General features: G+C 37.3%; 2 protein-coding genes across 6 annotated transcripts; one reads left to right on the forward strand and one right to left on the reverse strand.

The window, feature by feature from the left end:
* Positions 1-302: 302 nt before the first annotated feature.
* knk (cytochrome and DOMON domain-containing protein knickkopf) lies at positions 303-7,204 on the forward strand. 2 transcript variants are annotated; one of them, XM_022064844.2, is made up of 13 exons: positions 303-438; positions 1,553-1,781; positions 1,915-2,189; positions 2,483-2,555; positions 2,879-3,053; positions 3,178-3,283; positions 3,888-4,024; positions 4,484-4,619; positions 5,030-5,219; positions 5,357-5,457; positions 5,945-6,199; positions 6,626-6,733; positions 6,970-7,204. In XM_022064844.2, the coding sequence occupies exons 1-13, from the start codon at positions 387-389 to the stop codon at positions 7,185-7,187; spliced, it is 2,055 nt and encodes a 684-aa protein (XP_021920536.2). In that variant the 5' UTR covers positions 303-386; the 3' UTR covers positions 7,188-7,204. The 2 variants fall into 2 exon arrangements, with proteins under 2 accessions (XP_021920536.2, XP_087196281.1); XM_087340155.1 differs by having other exon boundaries at positions 306-438; positions 1,556-1,781.
* m-cup (ankyrin repeat protein mann-cup) lies at positions 5,236-15,996 on the reverse strand. 4 transcript variants are annotated; one of them, XR_015532513.1, is made up of 7 exons: positions 14,488-15,996; positions 13,815-13,997; positions 12,979-13,221; positions 12,532-12,657; positions 12,123-12,356; positions 8,817-10,829; positions 7,276-7,310 (listed from the first exon to the last, which is right to left on the reverse strand). XR_015532513.1 is itself a non-coding variant. In XM_087340153.1 (6 exons), exons 1-5 carry the CDS (start codon positions 15,832-15,834, stop codon positions 12,132-12,134), a joined length of 2,124 nt encoding a protein of 707 aa, XP_087196279.1. In that variant the 5' UTR covers positions 15,835-15,996; the 3' UTR covers positions 5,236-6,207; positions 12,123-12,131. The 4 variants fall into 4 exon arrangements, 1 of the variants encoding a protein (XP_087196279.1); XR_015532512.1 differs by having other exon boundaries at positions 8,817-10,960; XM_087340153.1 differs by lacking the exons at positions 7,276-7,310; positions 8,817-10,829 and adding an exon at positions 5,236-6,207.
* Between the last annotated feature and the right edge of the window lie 40 nt (positions 15,997-16,036).

Consider the following 16,036-nt stretch of genomic DNA (forward strand, 5'->3'; position numbering starts at 1 on the left):
TCTAAAATCTTACGAAAAAATGAAGCTATGATTTTTAATAAAGTGTTATGCCTGTCAAACTGCCGAATATTATTAGTATGAAATACTTATTAAGAATCCCTTAATCATATAACATTCTTCGGTCCATTACTACAGTATATCTCTTAGGTTCTAGAGCGCTTCCGAATATTGAAAAAATTATAGACTGTCTCCGTTTAGTTAATCGAGCACATTCTTGCAGTTTTAAGCGGAACGAGTTTCGTCAGTATAATCTTGATACGTCTCGCTCCACGTCTTTCAGTATCGTAAAGCACAACGGTACCAGTCCGAGATTCTGTGCCCAGGTGAACAGCTGGAACATCAAGAAGACAAGAAGAAATGCATTTTTTCAATTATTCCTATCAAACATGATATTTCGAAATCGGACATTATTCAATGTGTTGACTGTATTGATATTAGGTAAGGATTTTCACTGCATGGCGTGGATTCGGTAAGTTGTGTGAATGTGTCCTCAGAAACACCGGATAAGTTTGCTCCTGTTCTAGTTTTGTCGTGGTGTCAACAAAAACTTTAGGATATGCCAAGCGTGTGAAGAAATTCCTGTTCAATTATACGAATGTTCAACAATACATCAAGATATTTTGGAAAACTGTTCCTTATTCCGAAACATCCAATGTTGGAAGTTGTTTTTTATATACAATATGTCTGGAAAGTAAATATAAGATTAGTTACAGATGCTATAAACAAGAATGAAAGTGAAATATTCTTATGTTAGAGATACTAATTCTGACTGCTGGTTCAGAGACTTGAACGCTCAAACAGAACACGAAGTAGTTTTAAATTTAAGAACGCATGCTTGATGTTCGTTTGTTGAACTCGATCTACATACCTCTTTACAGACTAACGGTTTCAACTATGACGAATGTGATGACATACAATGACTGTAAATGCTAAAATGACGTCATATATATATATTTTCTTTTGTGACGTTATGGCGTCAAGCTGAAATTGCAAACAGATTAAGTGAGGCAGTGGACCCAACAATTCAGCATCAAATATATGATAATAAAGTAACTAATACGGTAGTAAACTAAAGAAACCACTTCCATAAGTTTTGGGGCAAACTGGAATCTGTGATCGGAGTGTGAACATATGATCTGAAGAAACGTCTTATCGTTCTTTAGAAAAAAAATTGAAGTACAATGGTAACTACATGTACCACCTCATTTTACTTTAAATAACTGCATTGCACCCACAGTGTATTTATGAGATTCATGATTGTCCAAATATACAGAAAGTATTTACCTAAACCGTGTTAACCAATTACTCTTTCTAATGGAAGACACATTATATTTCTTTGAAGTAAAAACTGAATTTTTAAATATTATTTAAATTCCTCAAATTTTTAAGCACAGGAACGATTTTAATTTTACAATATTTAATTTCATAAATTGTATGATTCATCGTGTGGCCTAAAACATAGAACTAAAGAGACAGAAGTCAACTCTTTTGTTTGGCCCAATAACAAGACACAGTGACTCACACCCTGTGTAAAGCTGTTGTTTCGTCTCAGCAGTGAGCCATGCCGAGTGTGAGGAAAAGGAAGCGTACAAGGGGAAATATCTTGGCAAGATTAATTCCTATCACCACCAGGTGTCAGGCGATATCTATGCTGTAGATGAGTACACATTCCTGCTCACCAGTTTCAATTACGATGGGAATGGAGCTGATACATTCTTCTGGTCTGGTGCTGCCAACCGTCCTGGACCGCAAGGCTTCATAGTTCCTGATGAATATGGCAAGTAAGTGGCATAAACCTCATCTCCATGTAGTGCCAAGGTTATGAATGCATGGAGCTACATGTCCACTCTTCTATGGCAAGGTACTTAATTACATTACTTACATTTCTTTAAGAAAATGGTTTCTGTGTCACAGGACAAATGTATTGGACCGTTACTTTAACAAAGACTTCACTCTCACATTGCCTGATAAGAAGAAGATCACAGAGATCAAGTGGCTAGCTGTGTATGACCTCGCCAGTCAGAACACATTTGGAGATGTCTACATACCAGAAGAGTTTGAGCCACCCACAGCTCAGCAGATCTCACGGCTTACCGGTCGTTCTCACAATGTGGACTCTGAAAACATTGAGATAATTGATGCAAAGACAATAAAGATATCACAGTTCACGTATAATGGCGAAGGGAAAGGTAAGGCAAATCTACCGTTTATTTATTAGGTCTGTGGACTTACCAATACCGACAGATTAACTCCTAGGAACGAGATCTTCCTTCAGATATCGAGAGTTATTCAGATGATAAAGAAATTCCCACATATGCTATATGATCTGTCCATTCTTCATTTAGACATCCAAACAAGTTGAGTGGTTGGCACTCCTGCTTTATGTTTGGGAGGTTTCGGGTACAAACTTATTCTCTTCCTAAAATTAAGAGACCATATTTCAAAATAATGTGAAATACCTGTACATCTTTTTCTTCTGCAGACACGTACTTCTGGGTCGGACTGGGACCCCAGCCATCGTCTAAAGGCATCAAAGTCCCAGATGAATATGGATAGTAAGTGTTTTGTTTTAGTGTAGTTCCCATTAAGGAATATAAATTTTCTCTAAAAGAACTTAAAAAGTGGTGAAAAAACACGGATTTTCACTCACCAGAAACGCACTTGACTTGTATTTCGGAGGCAGAAGGCGGAGACAACGGATTTTTACTAAAATACTGGTAGCATCGTAAATCAGAAGAAAAACAATTCAAATTTTCACTGTCATGAAAACTACAAATCTTACAAGACACAAGTTTAAAAAAGCTCTTGTTCGACACCTGCAGGTATTACACGAACGAAACATCGCATCACATGATCAAATGTTTCTCTGTGCCCTCAGCCTGGATCCTCTGCGAACGTACAATAAGGAAGACATCATACTGCAGCTTCCAGGAGAATGGACCATCTTTGAAATTGACTGGTTCAGCATATTTGATGTAGAGAGCAAAGAGAATTACGGATCTTTTATCATCCCAGACAGTTTGAATGTGCCACCATCGCTTATCAAAGTTGTGGTTCGTATAATAACAATACAATGAGCTTGAATAAAAAAAAAAAATTAAACTGAGAAAAATCAATAAGAGATTTGGAAGAAACAAAAGTGACTTGGGTGTGAAGGTCCTAATATTTCTATTACAGCCGCACACAAGCACTCTACCGAACTGCTTCCAGCTACACAAAGACCTTCAAGTGAGTTGGGAGATATTTGGTCCTCAGATCACCATTCAACTTTCCGGCCAAGTCGGCGAGTACCACAAGCATTATCTTAAGATATTATGAAATGACTCAAGAAACGCATGCAAAGTTTAACAATTCTGCTCCATCTTCATAGAATTTGACCTCTGACCTTTATAACCAAGGTGGCCTCGAGATTCTCCACCCAGTCGTCTTCGCATGCAGAAAACATGTATCTTTACACGAGGCAGTGCCACAGCTCGTTTTCCTCCGAGTCTTTCAGTTTTCTTCTGCCAGTATCATTCCGCTGATGCTCCATATTCATTCATGAATCATCTGGGGAATGGACAAAGGGCTCCAGTTCCATTAAGATACAGTCTCACCTCACTGAAACGATTACTATAAAAACAACAACGTCTTTATGCAAAGTACCTGTTAATATTGTCGAGTTTAAACCAAAATTGGAATGTCCTAACAAACTTTATTAATTCCTCAATATAAAATTTTACAAAAATTGATTCAGATGTTCTCAAGTTCTTTCATGCATAAACATAGTAGCAGCGACTTTAATAGACACTCCTCAGGGACGTGAACGCACCTAAAGATGGTGTGTGAGAGAAGTAAATCTTAGCACAACAGAATACATTACCGTTCTTTCTGCGCTTTCACTGCAGATGAAGATGGGTACATGGCCTTCGGGTTGAGCGCTGCCGAGAACAGGAGCGAAATGATTGGTTCTGACGTTGCAGTTGCATACGTAGATGGTATCTTCGGTCACGCTACTGACTACAACATTACAGCGAAAGCTCCTGTAAGTTACTACGAAGCAAACTTAATATTAAGGAATGAAGTTCATTTAATATAAGAAAACAAATGTTATAAATAATAATATAGAAATACTTTAACAATAAAAAAATAAGCCAGGAAGAATTAATCAAAATGTGCAACACACAGTATTTTTAAGTAACGAGTTATTTGTAAATGTGTCTGGATTTAAATTCTTAGGAAAATTAAGAGATAATTAAATACAAAGTATAAAATTAATTAAATAAGAAAGAAGCCCACAAATTCTTATACCCTATTTTATAAATATTCCTGTGCTACCTAATTTGAAGTTTCTACCCACTACGATACGTGTAACAAAAAGTGAAATTAATTTCATCTAAAATTTGACCGTAACATATAAATTAGTATATAGATTTTCTGTGTGAGAGGCGTTCAAATCAATTTATTATGACTAGCGGTATTCTGTTCTGTTTATTTCCTGCAGTGTGTCAAAGTGTTGGGTCAGTACAAAGGTGTCTGTAAGGACGAGTTGGTTGGAGGTATCGATAACAACCAGCTGCACTCCGCCGTGCGAGAAAATGGCATTAACATCATCACATATCGACGCACACTCATATCATGTAAGGATAAAGAATACTTGGTATTAAGTGTCCGACCATCTGGAATCAGATTGAAGTAGCGTAATCCATTTGTAAAAGTGAAGAACAAAAATCAATATAACATGAAATTAATGTACCTCTGGACAATTAGCTCTGCAGTAAATAAACATCAAGATCAATGAGATACTAGCAAGTAATGATTTTGGAAAATATATGTATTCCACTGGAATACACATTCCACAAGTTTTAAATTATGATCAGTGCCCATGAAAATATGTCAATACAAGTCAAACTCAGACATATTGAAAATTTTATACCCAATAAAATGTAAATAGATCAAGACTTGACATATTGTGAATTTACACTTCTCCGTTGATTATAATTTATCAGAACCCCATTGGTGTTACAACCAAGTACTTGTATGTCTATAGCTGATCCTGGAGATAAGGAATATCCTACAGAAATGCCATCTTATGTGGTGTGGGCCATCGGACGGTTGAACCACAATAAAGAACCCATGTTCCACGACATTTACCCAAAAGGAAACGTGAAACTTGAACTGAATAGGAAGGAGAAAGAAAGCAATTGCTTTGCTTTCACCCATACCCAGGAGAGTTACAGGTATTAGAGAGTAATGATTTCTTTATATATATATATATATATTGTCATATTTGTACATCTTCTGACTTGACCTAAACTGAGGTGCTGCTGATACTGTACTGAAATACTACATTCATCTGATCCTTAATTTGTTTTAGGGAACCCTGGGGCAAGAGTCAAATTTTTGACCGAAAAATCCGAACATTCACAGCCACTTTAGGGCCATCTGGAGGGAAAAGAGGATACCAAGGCATTACTGGTATGTTCCTCTGACGTAACAAGTACAGAGGTTAATTTACGTAAAAATATCATAAAATAATGTGATATTTATTAACCTAGAGCAGGGGTTCTCACCCCTTTTTTTTGCTGACGTTCCACCAAATCTAATTTAACACATTAAATGTACCACTAAACAAATGCGTTCAGGGACAATTTATTTATGTTAATACTATCTTTTGATTTTTTTACTTAATTCGCGTACCATAGGTTGAGAAACGCTGGCCTAGAGGGATTAATAAAAACCAAACATACTGAAGATACAAGCTTAGTTAACTGCTGAAATAATTACTTCTTTCACATTCTGAAGTTCACGAAAGAGATGTGACTGGAGAAAATTATCATTTAAAGTAATTCCAAATGTTATAAATTCTTTATCTTTCCTGTTCAGTAGCATAAACAAGTCCCTTCAGAACATATTACATGAAGCATATTCAAGACACACAGGAACTAACACGTATAATTCATAGGAATGACCTCCGCTGTGCTGGCCTGGTACATCAATGGTTACCTGATCCCTGAGCTGTGGCTACGTAGAGGGTTGACATATGCCTTCAAAGTGTATGGGGGCAATAACCCCCATAGTGCTGAGACCTATCACCCCTTCATAATTACTGATGAGCCTCATGGAGGGTTCGACAGGCTCAGCGAAGAGGCCCAGAAAAAAGTAAGAGTCCTGGCAGGTGTAGAGTTCACAAGAAGGGGACAGCCACGTCCCACTGCGGGTAAGCAACTGAAAAACAATAAATATATCGTAATTATGAAGAGAATTTTGTGTGTGAATGGGTTAAATGACAATATGAAAACTATGGACCAAGTAGATTTATGTTCAAGAGGCTGACTAAAGTACCTTTTAATTGGAAAAACAAATTTTTCTATCAAAAATACATACAATACAATAAATACATTATATCCTTTGGTTCCCCAGAGCTTGTATTATGATTATTGTAAGTTTTGTGCAATTAGAAGGCAAATGATCAGAAAAAAAACAGCTATGCCACCATGAGCTGAACTGACCATCAGAAAACAGCCATCATTGGTACGAAATATGATAAAATATACCAAAAATTACTTTATTGGACTTTTACGGCTGTGAAACATGCTAACATACATTTAAGAACATGACATGTAGATGTTTGTCCCTTTTTCAGTGGGACCTCTGTGCATTGCACAGCACAATGGAAGAGACAGAAGACTGGATAATGATTTTCCAACATTCAAGAAGTTCAATCGCTCCCTGGTGTTCTCGTGTGATGAAGGTACAGTTTCAAGTTACTTCCATCATTTGCTTTAAGAGATATTGCGAAAGGGGGGAGGCCACGTCCTTCGCATTTCTCCTTAGTCCTATCAGACATTACCTTGAAATATGCCATAAGAACTTCCTTAAACTTCACAACAAATAATCTTCTTGACACCTAATATCCTCTGTAACTGATTCAGTGCTGATGAAACAGTATGGATAATTGGAAGTTGCTGATCTTTTTTCTTTCCCCAGGAGAGCCAGCCATCTTGGAGGTGACACCCAACACGACATGGCCGGATGTCGTCTATTATAACAGTTTCACGCATACCAATATGGGCTGGAAGATTCACATCGTGGACAGTTACACTAGCGCATCTCTCTCAGTCATTCAAATGTCTGCGTCAACTGTGATACTCATGTGTACTGCTACAATGTTTGCAGCATTGCAGCACTTGTTTTTGATACAATAAATATCTTGTTCTGTCTATCTGTGTTTTAAACGTTCATTGCACAAAGTGCAGAAACAGTTAATCTCTGTCCAACATAAATGCAGTATAATGAATCAGCCACTGCCACAATCCTTTAATCATCAACTGCATAAAAATACAAATAGTTTAATGGTGATACAGACATTCAGAATTTATTAAATCTCCAAGGACAAACTATAGCAATAATGGATTACAAGTGGGTGGTAAATTATCAAGTTATAAAGGACAGTAACCCTCATCTGCTTCTTTACTTCTAACTTGCATAGATTTCTTACAGGGCCACCAATAAAGTGTGCCAGAAACGACAGCACCGTCAGACCACAATCTGCATGCAAGATGGTGCAGAGGCAAAAGTCATCATTGTTTTAACCCTGCCAACCATTATTCCATCAATCATCCATATTCATCACAGCCTGTGAGGCATTAAACAGGCCTGATCAAGATGACCTTCAATCCAAATTTATTCAGGCTTCATCTCTGATCCATCATTTGGCCACTCTCTAAGTGTAGCTTATTTTTATTATACAAAACATAATGTTATATATGTCTTGAAGGAACAAGATGGATATAAGATTGAAGTTACTGAAATAAAATGTATTTTAGTAAATACATTGCTACCTCTCCCTATAATGAAGCACCAGTTTTTACACACATTATGTAAGATAACCTAATACACAATACAGAAGAAATACACTTAACTTATACAATGTATCCTGTGTGATGGCGTATTATTACATATAATTGAGAAACTAAGGCAGAAAGAAAGATTAAAAAAACACCACTTGGAAGAATAGTAGCTAATAGTTATATGATGCAAATGTTTACACAAAGAATAAATGTCTTCTCACACACACATATACCTGGCCTGTCTGGAAAGAATTTTAATATTTCTCTGTGTAGATATACATTTTATGAAACTGAAGCAGCATACAGTTTTTACGTGAGTATTAATTTGACTATAAACTACTGTTTTCTCTCATTTTGAACCTTCTTCAAAACATGGGCCATAACCACTCATTACTCACTCTTATTTCAGTGTTGCCAATAAAAAGTGGTCATTTTCCCCACATATCAATTTTGGTTAAAACTGCTCAAATAAATAAAGCTGTTGTTATGCTATAATACTGATAAGTTTCTAACTATATGAGAGCTACATGAACTCATAATGGTCTATCCTGTGTAGCTTCTTTTACATTTTCTTAAAATAAGATGGTATCACTATTTGCAAATACTTTACATGTTTTAATGCAGAGTAACAATGGTAGAAAGTATGAATATCCCAGTCTCACCCTAAAGCTCAACCCAATTCTCAGAAACAAGAAAGCTAACAAAACAGCACCACCAGTGAATGGAAACAAGATTAGCTACTTACCACTGGTTTTATTGTGGTTATAGCATGATGCTGACACAGAGGTAAGCTTACCGAGACCTTACTCACTGACCACATTCACAATGACAAGATCACAGTTGCAATTCTTAAATAAGAATCTGAAGATGCTGGTCTTTGCAGCATTTTCTTACTGTATACTAAATAATCATTTGGCTTCGCATTATGTCTCTTCAGTTGATGAGCCTGAAGAACTCCTATAAGATTCTTATGCTATTACTTACTCTCTTGACATCATTAATTATTTAATTTATTGCCTGGAGACAAAATGTCACTGAACAAAATGGGCTATGAACACTGGGCCTTCAAAACTGTGTGGTAGATATTCCTCAGTGCAAAGTTTGACTGTCCTCCATACATGCATGCACAAACAATAGGATTTGAAAGATGCTGGGTTTTATCCTGTGAGACTTTCATTCCAGTACACAAGGGCAAAGAACACCAAAACTGACACAAAGGGCAACATTATGGGAGTCAAACACAACAAATGATCTCAAAAAGGCACTAAAGATAAAAATGACCTCAATAAATACCTTCCTTCCTGAGAGTAAATCTACTGTGACAGTGTTAAACGTGGTGAAGCTTTTTAGAAACAGTTCAGATCAATGTATTCTAACCTCACATTTCTGTAGTTTACAAAATGCTGATATTTAAAGCACTGGGATAAGTGTTTTGGGAAAGTAAGTTACAGTTTAACATCAATCTGAAGTCTCCATTTATCCCACAAATCTGAGCTTACTGAGATCCTGTTACTTTCAGATAACCTTCACTTGTTAACCTAAAAACTATGTATTTTAGTCATCTAGAAATTTTAATAAAATATGTTATCAATTTAAAGAAAATTTAAAAGAAGGAATATTCAAAGACCCATAAAAATATAGATTGACCAGAGGAACTTTTAATTTTGCTTAAAACTTGAAGCTGATGATTTAAAAACACTAATTTTAATTGCCCAATGCTTGCCCATACATAAACTGTACTAACAGCTGTTAAAGTAATCTACAGGCTGACCAACAATCAAGATAAAAATCCCTAGGACATTAGGCTGTCACCACCACCACCATACCCAGACAAGCTTTAGGGTCTGTCCACAACAGACAATGCTGCTTGCCTCCATCCAGTGACAAAATCTCAAATGCAGGGAGTGTTGCCTCAACACCTCTTCTGTCTCTTCGCAGTGCTACGGCACAACTGTACCACTGAACAGAAATGTACACACCTAGACACGTTAGAACCATGTACAGTCTAAATCATACGCATCTAGTTTGGTAAATTTACATTGCTTCCTCAAAATACACAGAACAGTATGATACAATAAAACAAAATTGCCATCTTCATTATCAACTTATCACTGGATTTACAGTTTACTAGTCTGTACCGATTATTTGTAACTAGTAACACAATAAGTACAATTAAAAGCACAAAATGATATATACAAACTAACTTAAATGTGGTTATGACATTTCATCCACTACAATCATAATGGTCATATCACTGTTTACTCATGTTACCACTAATGTTGGAGACACTGAAACCAATAATAATATCTCTTGCTATGGTGCGATAAGCATTACATCAACGTCGGCACCCTCCATTACTGGACTTCTTAATGGCTCTAACTGTACAGATACTCCTTGTTACAGGTGAGTTCAAGAAATGTGATTTCATTTCAATGCACCAATGTAACTTGGATGGGCGTCTCTGAAATAAAAAATGTGTGGGAGTTCTGGAAATTATGTTTGATTCATACGATTTCACCAATGAAACTTTTTTTTGGAACACAGCCATTACATAAATCCTGAAGTACCCATACCATACACATATAAACATACTTTGCATAGCTACAAGTAGTCTCATAATTGGAGAAAGGCGGTTTATGTATGGTCCGATTAATAATGCTGTCACTAGCCCAGACTATACAGCAAAAAATAATAGGATCAGTAATGAATTATGTATTGGAAAGGATAAGGAAGGAGGTAACTGTGGTCTAATTTAAGTATTTGCCGGGAGACACCGAAGAAAACCACAACTCAGTCAGTCTCCTGGCCAAGATCTGAACCTGGAACCTCCTGAATATGAAGTAGTAGTGCTAACCACTGAACTGTGATATCTGATGGTGGCTGGATGTAAGCACATCCAGTAGAAAACCAGGTCACATTATCTTGCCACAGCAGAACCTCACTGCGGTGCCACTTGATACTGCCATCGTGGTCTCTCACAGCGTAGGAAGCGACATTCTAGGGCAGAGGTTAGAAATGTGCCACTTTCCTTTTTTAAGGGATGTAAATCCTATACAAAAAGTAGATTGTATTGCCTCTATACTGCACCGTGTATATTGCTGATGACTCAACGAATACTGGATGTTTCGCTAAGAATAAAAAAAAAGATGAAAATACCATCACCTCCAATTGAAACACTTTTCAATGTCAGATGTCCATAAAAAAACATTACTATCAGATAAAATACATTTTGTATAATATCACTATCACTAAATACCTATGACTAAAACAAAAAAAACATGAGAATTCATACTCAAATGTATTCACAGTCTTTTGTATAACGTAGACACCACAGTCTCTCAATTGATCTCAATACTGCAATGTGGCTTATTATATTCATATCATGACCAAATATTATAACACGAAGTTTAGTATTTCTTTATTCTTGCGAAGAGTCTATACTGACCATCAAGAAAACTTATATTTCTTTTAGCTTGCTGGAACTGTCATCACTTCAAACAAAATGGCAACTTAAGATACAGCACATAATCAAACCATTTATCTACACAAACTAAAGTCCATGTTACTCAAACAACGCACTTCTCATAAATTAATTTACAATACGAGGCCTGTTCGAAGTGTATTGGAGCCTTACTCAGTCGCTGGCAGTCGGTCTGTGAGTGAGTGTAGTGAACGCTCGTCGGATTTTCATTTACCGTGAAAAAAGTATAAAAGAAAACCTATTGCTGTGTCTTTGTCTTAATTCCGGTTAGACACAGAAGAAAAAAAAAACAGAACAGAACCTAATAAATAACAAATGTGATAATGATAACAACAGAGAATATCAAGCAGTTCAAGAGAGATTCAGTAAAAACAGATACAACACATCCTATTAATCGTAATAACTATAAAATATTATATATTTACATTTTTTACATGTAGAATATACACATGGAACAAAACAGCGGTTTACTGTAAACTTCCCAATATCAAAGAGCAGTTTCATACCTGTCGTTACGTTCGTCACGTTTCTGTGATAAAATAAAATGTTAACGACAAAATGTCCAAGAAAGCCTACACTAGATTACCAAAACAAAATTTCCACACTTTGTATTCAACAAAAAGAGACGAGGGAAGAATACTGTGAAGAAAAAGAACAAAAAACAGCTCTACATTTGTAAAATGTTTGCAGATTCTCCCCCCCCCCCCTTTTGCATATGTAAATAGGTCTGGCCAAACATAACAGCATTCCCTGCAACTGCCATGTAATGAGCAATTAGCAGCAGCGCAAACATAACAACAAATACTCACTACAGATCTTTATTCTTCGTGGAACCTAACAAACGTCTCGAGTGTAACAGGGATCTGCCCCTTATAAGGAATCTTGTACTTGCAGACAGCAGTTGCGGCCAGACATCGCAGTGTGACATAGTTCACCAGATGGACAGTATTGAGAGGATTAACTGACACAAACGTCGCCGGACAATCGCCGACGCGGTTCGGCTGATCCAGGTGAGCGCCGTGATCCAACAGCAGCTGTACCAACTACGACACAGACAAAGATTATAAGAAGACATATTCAGAATTATTCTTGTGCATAACGCTATGACAATGACAGAATATCAAGGTTAGGTTCAGTCAGGATGTCAGGATACAGAGAGTTTAACCCTACAAAAAACAAAAAAACTGTGCATGTGTGTAACATGCATAAAGAACTTACTGGGCTATAGAAATTGTATGGGTTTGCTGCGACATGAAGAGGGGTAGAGCGAGATTCATTGCGAGCATTCACTGGGGCACCACATTCCAGAAGTAATTTAATCACATCCATGTTTGGGAAGATGATCTGCAAGTACCACACACAAACATGAACCTTGCAATCTAATTTTAGTCATACAAATGTCAAATATTTGTTCTGAACTCAAATAAAAATCACACTGAAATTATCTAATCCCTCAAATGTTCACAAAATAAAAGTCAGTCTGTTGTGTGACACAAATTATTCATCAACAAATATTTTGTTCCCGCACGTACATATATTCCGAGTCCCGACAGTGAAATAACTTGCCACCGGCTGAATGACCTAAATTTAATTCCTGGGAAGATAACCGCCATGTCCAGACCTGTTCTGGGATCCACTAAAACAATAAAAAAATTTCTAACAAACCTGTTTATCATCTAAGTAATATGAGCTCTTGATGGTATTAAGACGCGACACGCACAGATGGAGTAACGTGTCGCCAGTGTATGCAGATCGAGGATTACTTCTGATGAGTGCAGTCACCATTTCTTGCATCTGCTCCTTTTGCTCGTCGGAGCGTGCCGTCTCCACAAGTAAATATATCAAGTGCGTAATGCACTTTAGTATCCGATCATAGCTTTCCTGTTGCCGTTTTTGCACCGGCCGTACCTGAAAAAAGTGATGAGGGGCTTGCTACTTGCCAGGTTGTTTCAATGTATAATAAAAAAAAACATGTAATAAGAGATTCAAAGCAGAGAGGAAATTCCATGCCTCTGCCAGTGGAAATTAATTTTTTGTACTGCGCTAGATCAGAGACGAAATAAACTGTAAGGAATTGACAGCTTAAATTAAATGTGACATGTTACCTCGATAAAACTGAACAGGAACAGACAAGAAGGATACTTTAAAGGTACAAGTTTCTTTTTGAGCATTACTAATAATATGAGAAGCCACTTCCGTTATATTACAATTTACTCTCTCAAATACACAGATATACTGCAAGATTCATACTGAAAATTTTAAAAAAATCTTGAAACGTTGGTGTTTTCACCTTTCAACTGCCTGACATGACTAGGAGCCCAAGAATAATTCATCATATTTAGTCGCTGTGAAAGCTCCTGTTCATACAAGTGTCTCTAAACTTCCACTGGACATATTTGCTCATAACAAAAGAATTTCTTACTTAGGGCATTACACTATCAAGCACAATCATGCAGAAATGCTTCACTTATGTCAGAGTCAACCGACCAGGTGATACCAACCTCCAGGAGCTGTCGTGCGGATGCCAGTTCACTGCCAAGCAGCTGCAGTGTGGCTGCAACGTCTTCAAATCTTGGTTCTCCCTCCCCCCTCCCATTGTCTGGCACCAGCAAATTCTTCACGTTCAAATCAACATACAGGCGTACCAGTGCTTGAGCGGTGAAGCAAGTATCAGTGTATAAAATCTGAATGGAAAAAATGTCACAATACAAAGACAGGTATACTTCTAGATTGTTCCTTATAAAGAGAAACGAGAGCAATTAATAACTATGTTTTAAAATAAACACATTATGTTACTCCGTAAATAAATAACCCCTCGACTAGTATCTACAGACACTAGAAGGGCTCATATTTTGTTCACGTCTAACAAACTGTTTGGCTTGCACAAATTTTGATTTCCAGTATTCCGTATTTCAATTATCAAATTGTTTGATATACAGGATAGATCAAAAAATGCCAGAACTTACAAAAACATTAATTACTTTTTAACTGTGTGAGATGAAAACTGAAACATTTTACTTCTTCAAGCCCCGAATTTTTCATAGTCCCTTCCTGTCTCTCAATTCTCAAAACAGTTTGAAAACAGACTGACCTGAACCCAATTTTTCAGTTTTCATCATTGTATCTGGGTAATTTCAACAAACACATGCAACGTCCTGACACTGAAAGTATTACCGTATCTTTCTCGACTCGTATCTCAAGAGCACGTTGCCATAACTTGATGCATCTCTGGTACTGAAGGGCATCTGCATAAGATGCTCCCCTGTACATTAATCGAAACACCGTGTCCTTATGATGAGGCCCCAGAACTCGCTCACATATCAACAGACTCTGAATCCTCATGACATCCAAGTCTAATGCAACATTCCTCAGATCCTCCATTGTTCTGAATTCCACTGCATTGCAAAATGCTGCTCTGGGCGGCATCACTGGTCGTTTTGGTATGGGTTCATTATCTGATGCCCCGAAGGTGTTACGTACGTGTGTGGCAATGCGCCAATGTCTTAATGCAGCTGCAGTATCATTATGTTCATCTAAGAAGGTCGAGCCCATAAGCTCATGGGCATCTGCCACACGTTCTAGGTTATACGTCACCTGACCAATGAGGTAATCAAAAATATGCGTAGCTCCTTTCAAACAAGCCGTCTGCAGAGCATCATCATTGTACCGGCTTCTTGCATGTGGATCTGCTCCATTATCCAGTAATAATTTTGTCGTCTCAAATCGATGTTCCTGAATGGCATAATGTAATGGTGTCTTGTTTTGAATGTCACTTGCATTTACTAATGCTCCATGTTGGAGTAGATATAAACACAGTTGAACACTCTGAATAGAATTAATGAGGCATGTACCACCATTATAATTAGGGCGGAGAATGTCTGCACCATTCTCAACTAGATATGACACTATATCAAGGTGGGTCATGAAGCAGGCACTACGAACAGGTGTTGAACCAGTGTCTGAGACTGAATTCACATTTGCACCATGCTCCACTAAACATTTAATAACAGCAAGCTTTCCTGACACTGCAGCACACCATAATGGTGTTACACAATGCACTGAGTGGTCATCTGGTACCTCATACAGTCCACGTTGTTCCAAATCAACATTGCACACAGTGATAAGATATTCAACGATTTCTACATGTCCTCGTTTACAAGCTATAAACAAGGGTGCACACCCATCCTTTACACGACAAGCTATTTCCCTTCTAACCTCTCTACAGAATCGCTCTAACTGAATCCTTAGCTGATATGACAGTCTGGCTCCTGGGGCTGCATGTTTGCATTCTTCAATCAAGTCGAAGAAAAGTTCACCTTTCTGAGTGGCTAAATCTACTTTGCCAGTAAACCACATCATGTCGAGTTGCTTTCCTATGCCCTTGCTAAGCATATTGAATGCTTTCAGCTTTTCTGTAAGTAGTCGCACACTACGATGTATGAACGAGACGATTTCGCGTAGAACTTTCAATCTCAATGAAGTCTTGGGAAAATTCTTCAACGTTCGAATCTCATTACTCATGTGCCCTAACACTAGTCGAATTTAGTAATAGGAAGTCCTTACAATATAAGAATTGTTGACAAGATATTCGTTAAACATTACTATTAAACAACACATTATTCGTAGGCTTTATCCCAGATTTCGTAGAAGACAGCTCTTATTGGCTAAGCTCTAGGTCACAGTTACACCAACATACGAACATAGATTTACATCCTTCTCAAAT

The sequence above is a fragment of the Zootermopsis nevadensis genome, unplaced genomic scaffold (assembly GCF_977971745.1).
Source record: "Zootermopsis nevadensis isolate Lab colony 2312 unplaced genomic scaffold, Znev_1.0 Znev_ptg000061l, whole genome shotgun sequence".
Lineage (NCBI taxonomy): Eukaryota > Metazoa > Arthropoda > Insecta > Blattodea > Termopsidae > Zootermopsis > Zootermopsis nevadensis.

Excerpts from the sequence above, each read along its gene's own strand:
- knk (XM_022064844.2), top strand. The coding sequence starts at position 387 with ATGATATTTCGAAATCGGACATTATTCAATGTGTTGACTGTATTGATA. Across the intron at positions 439-1,552 it reads GTTGACTGTATTGATATTAG|CAGTGAGCCATGCCGAGTGT; the intron begins GTAAGGATTTTC and ends GTTTCGTCTCAG. Across the intron at positions 6,200-6,625 it reads ACAGCCACGTCCCACTGCGG|TGGGACCTCTGTGCATTGCA; the intron begins GTAAGCAACTGA and ends TCCCTTTTTCAG.
- m-cup (XM_087340153.1), bottom strand. The coding sequence starts at position 15,834 with ATGAGTAATGAGATTCGAACGTTGAAGAATTTTCCCAAGACTTCATTG. Across the intron at positions 13,222-13,814 it reads CCGCACGACAGCTCCTGGAG|GTACGGCCGGTGCAAAAACG; the intron begins GTTGGTATCACC and ends CACTTTTTTCAG. Across the intron at positions 12,658-12,978 it reads ATTACTTAGATGATAAACAG|ATCATCTTCCCAAACATGGA; the intron begins GTTTGTTAGAAA and ends TGGTACTTGCAG.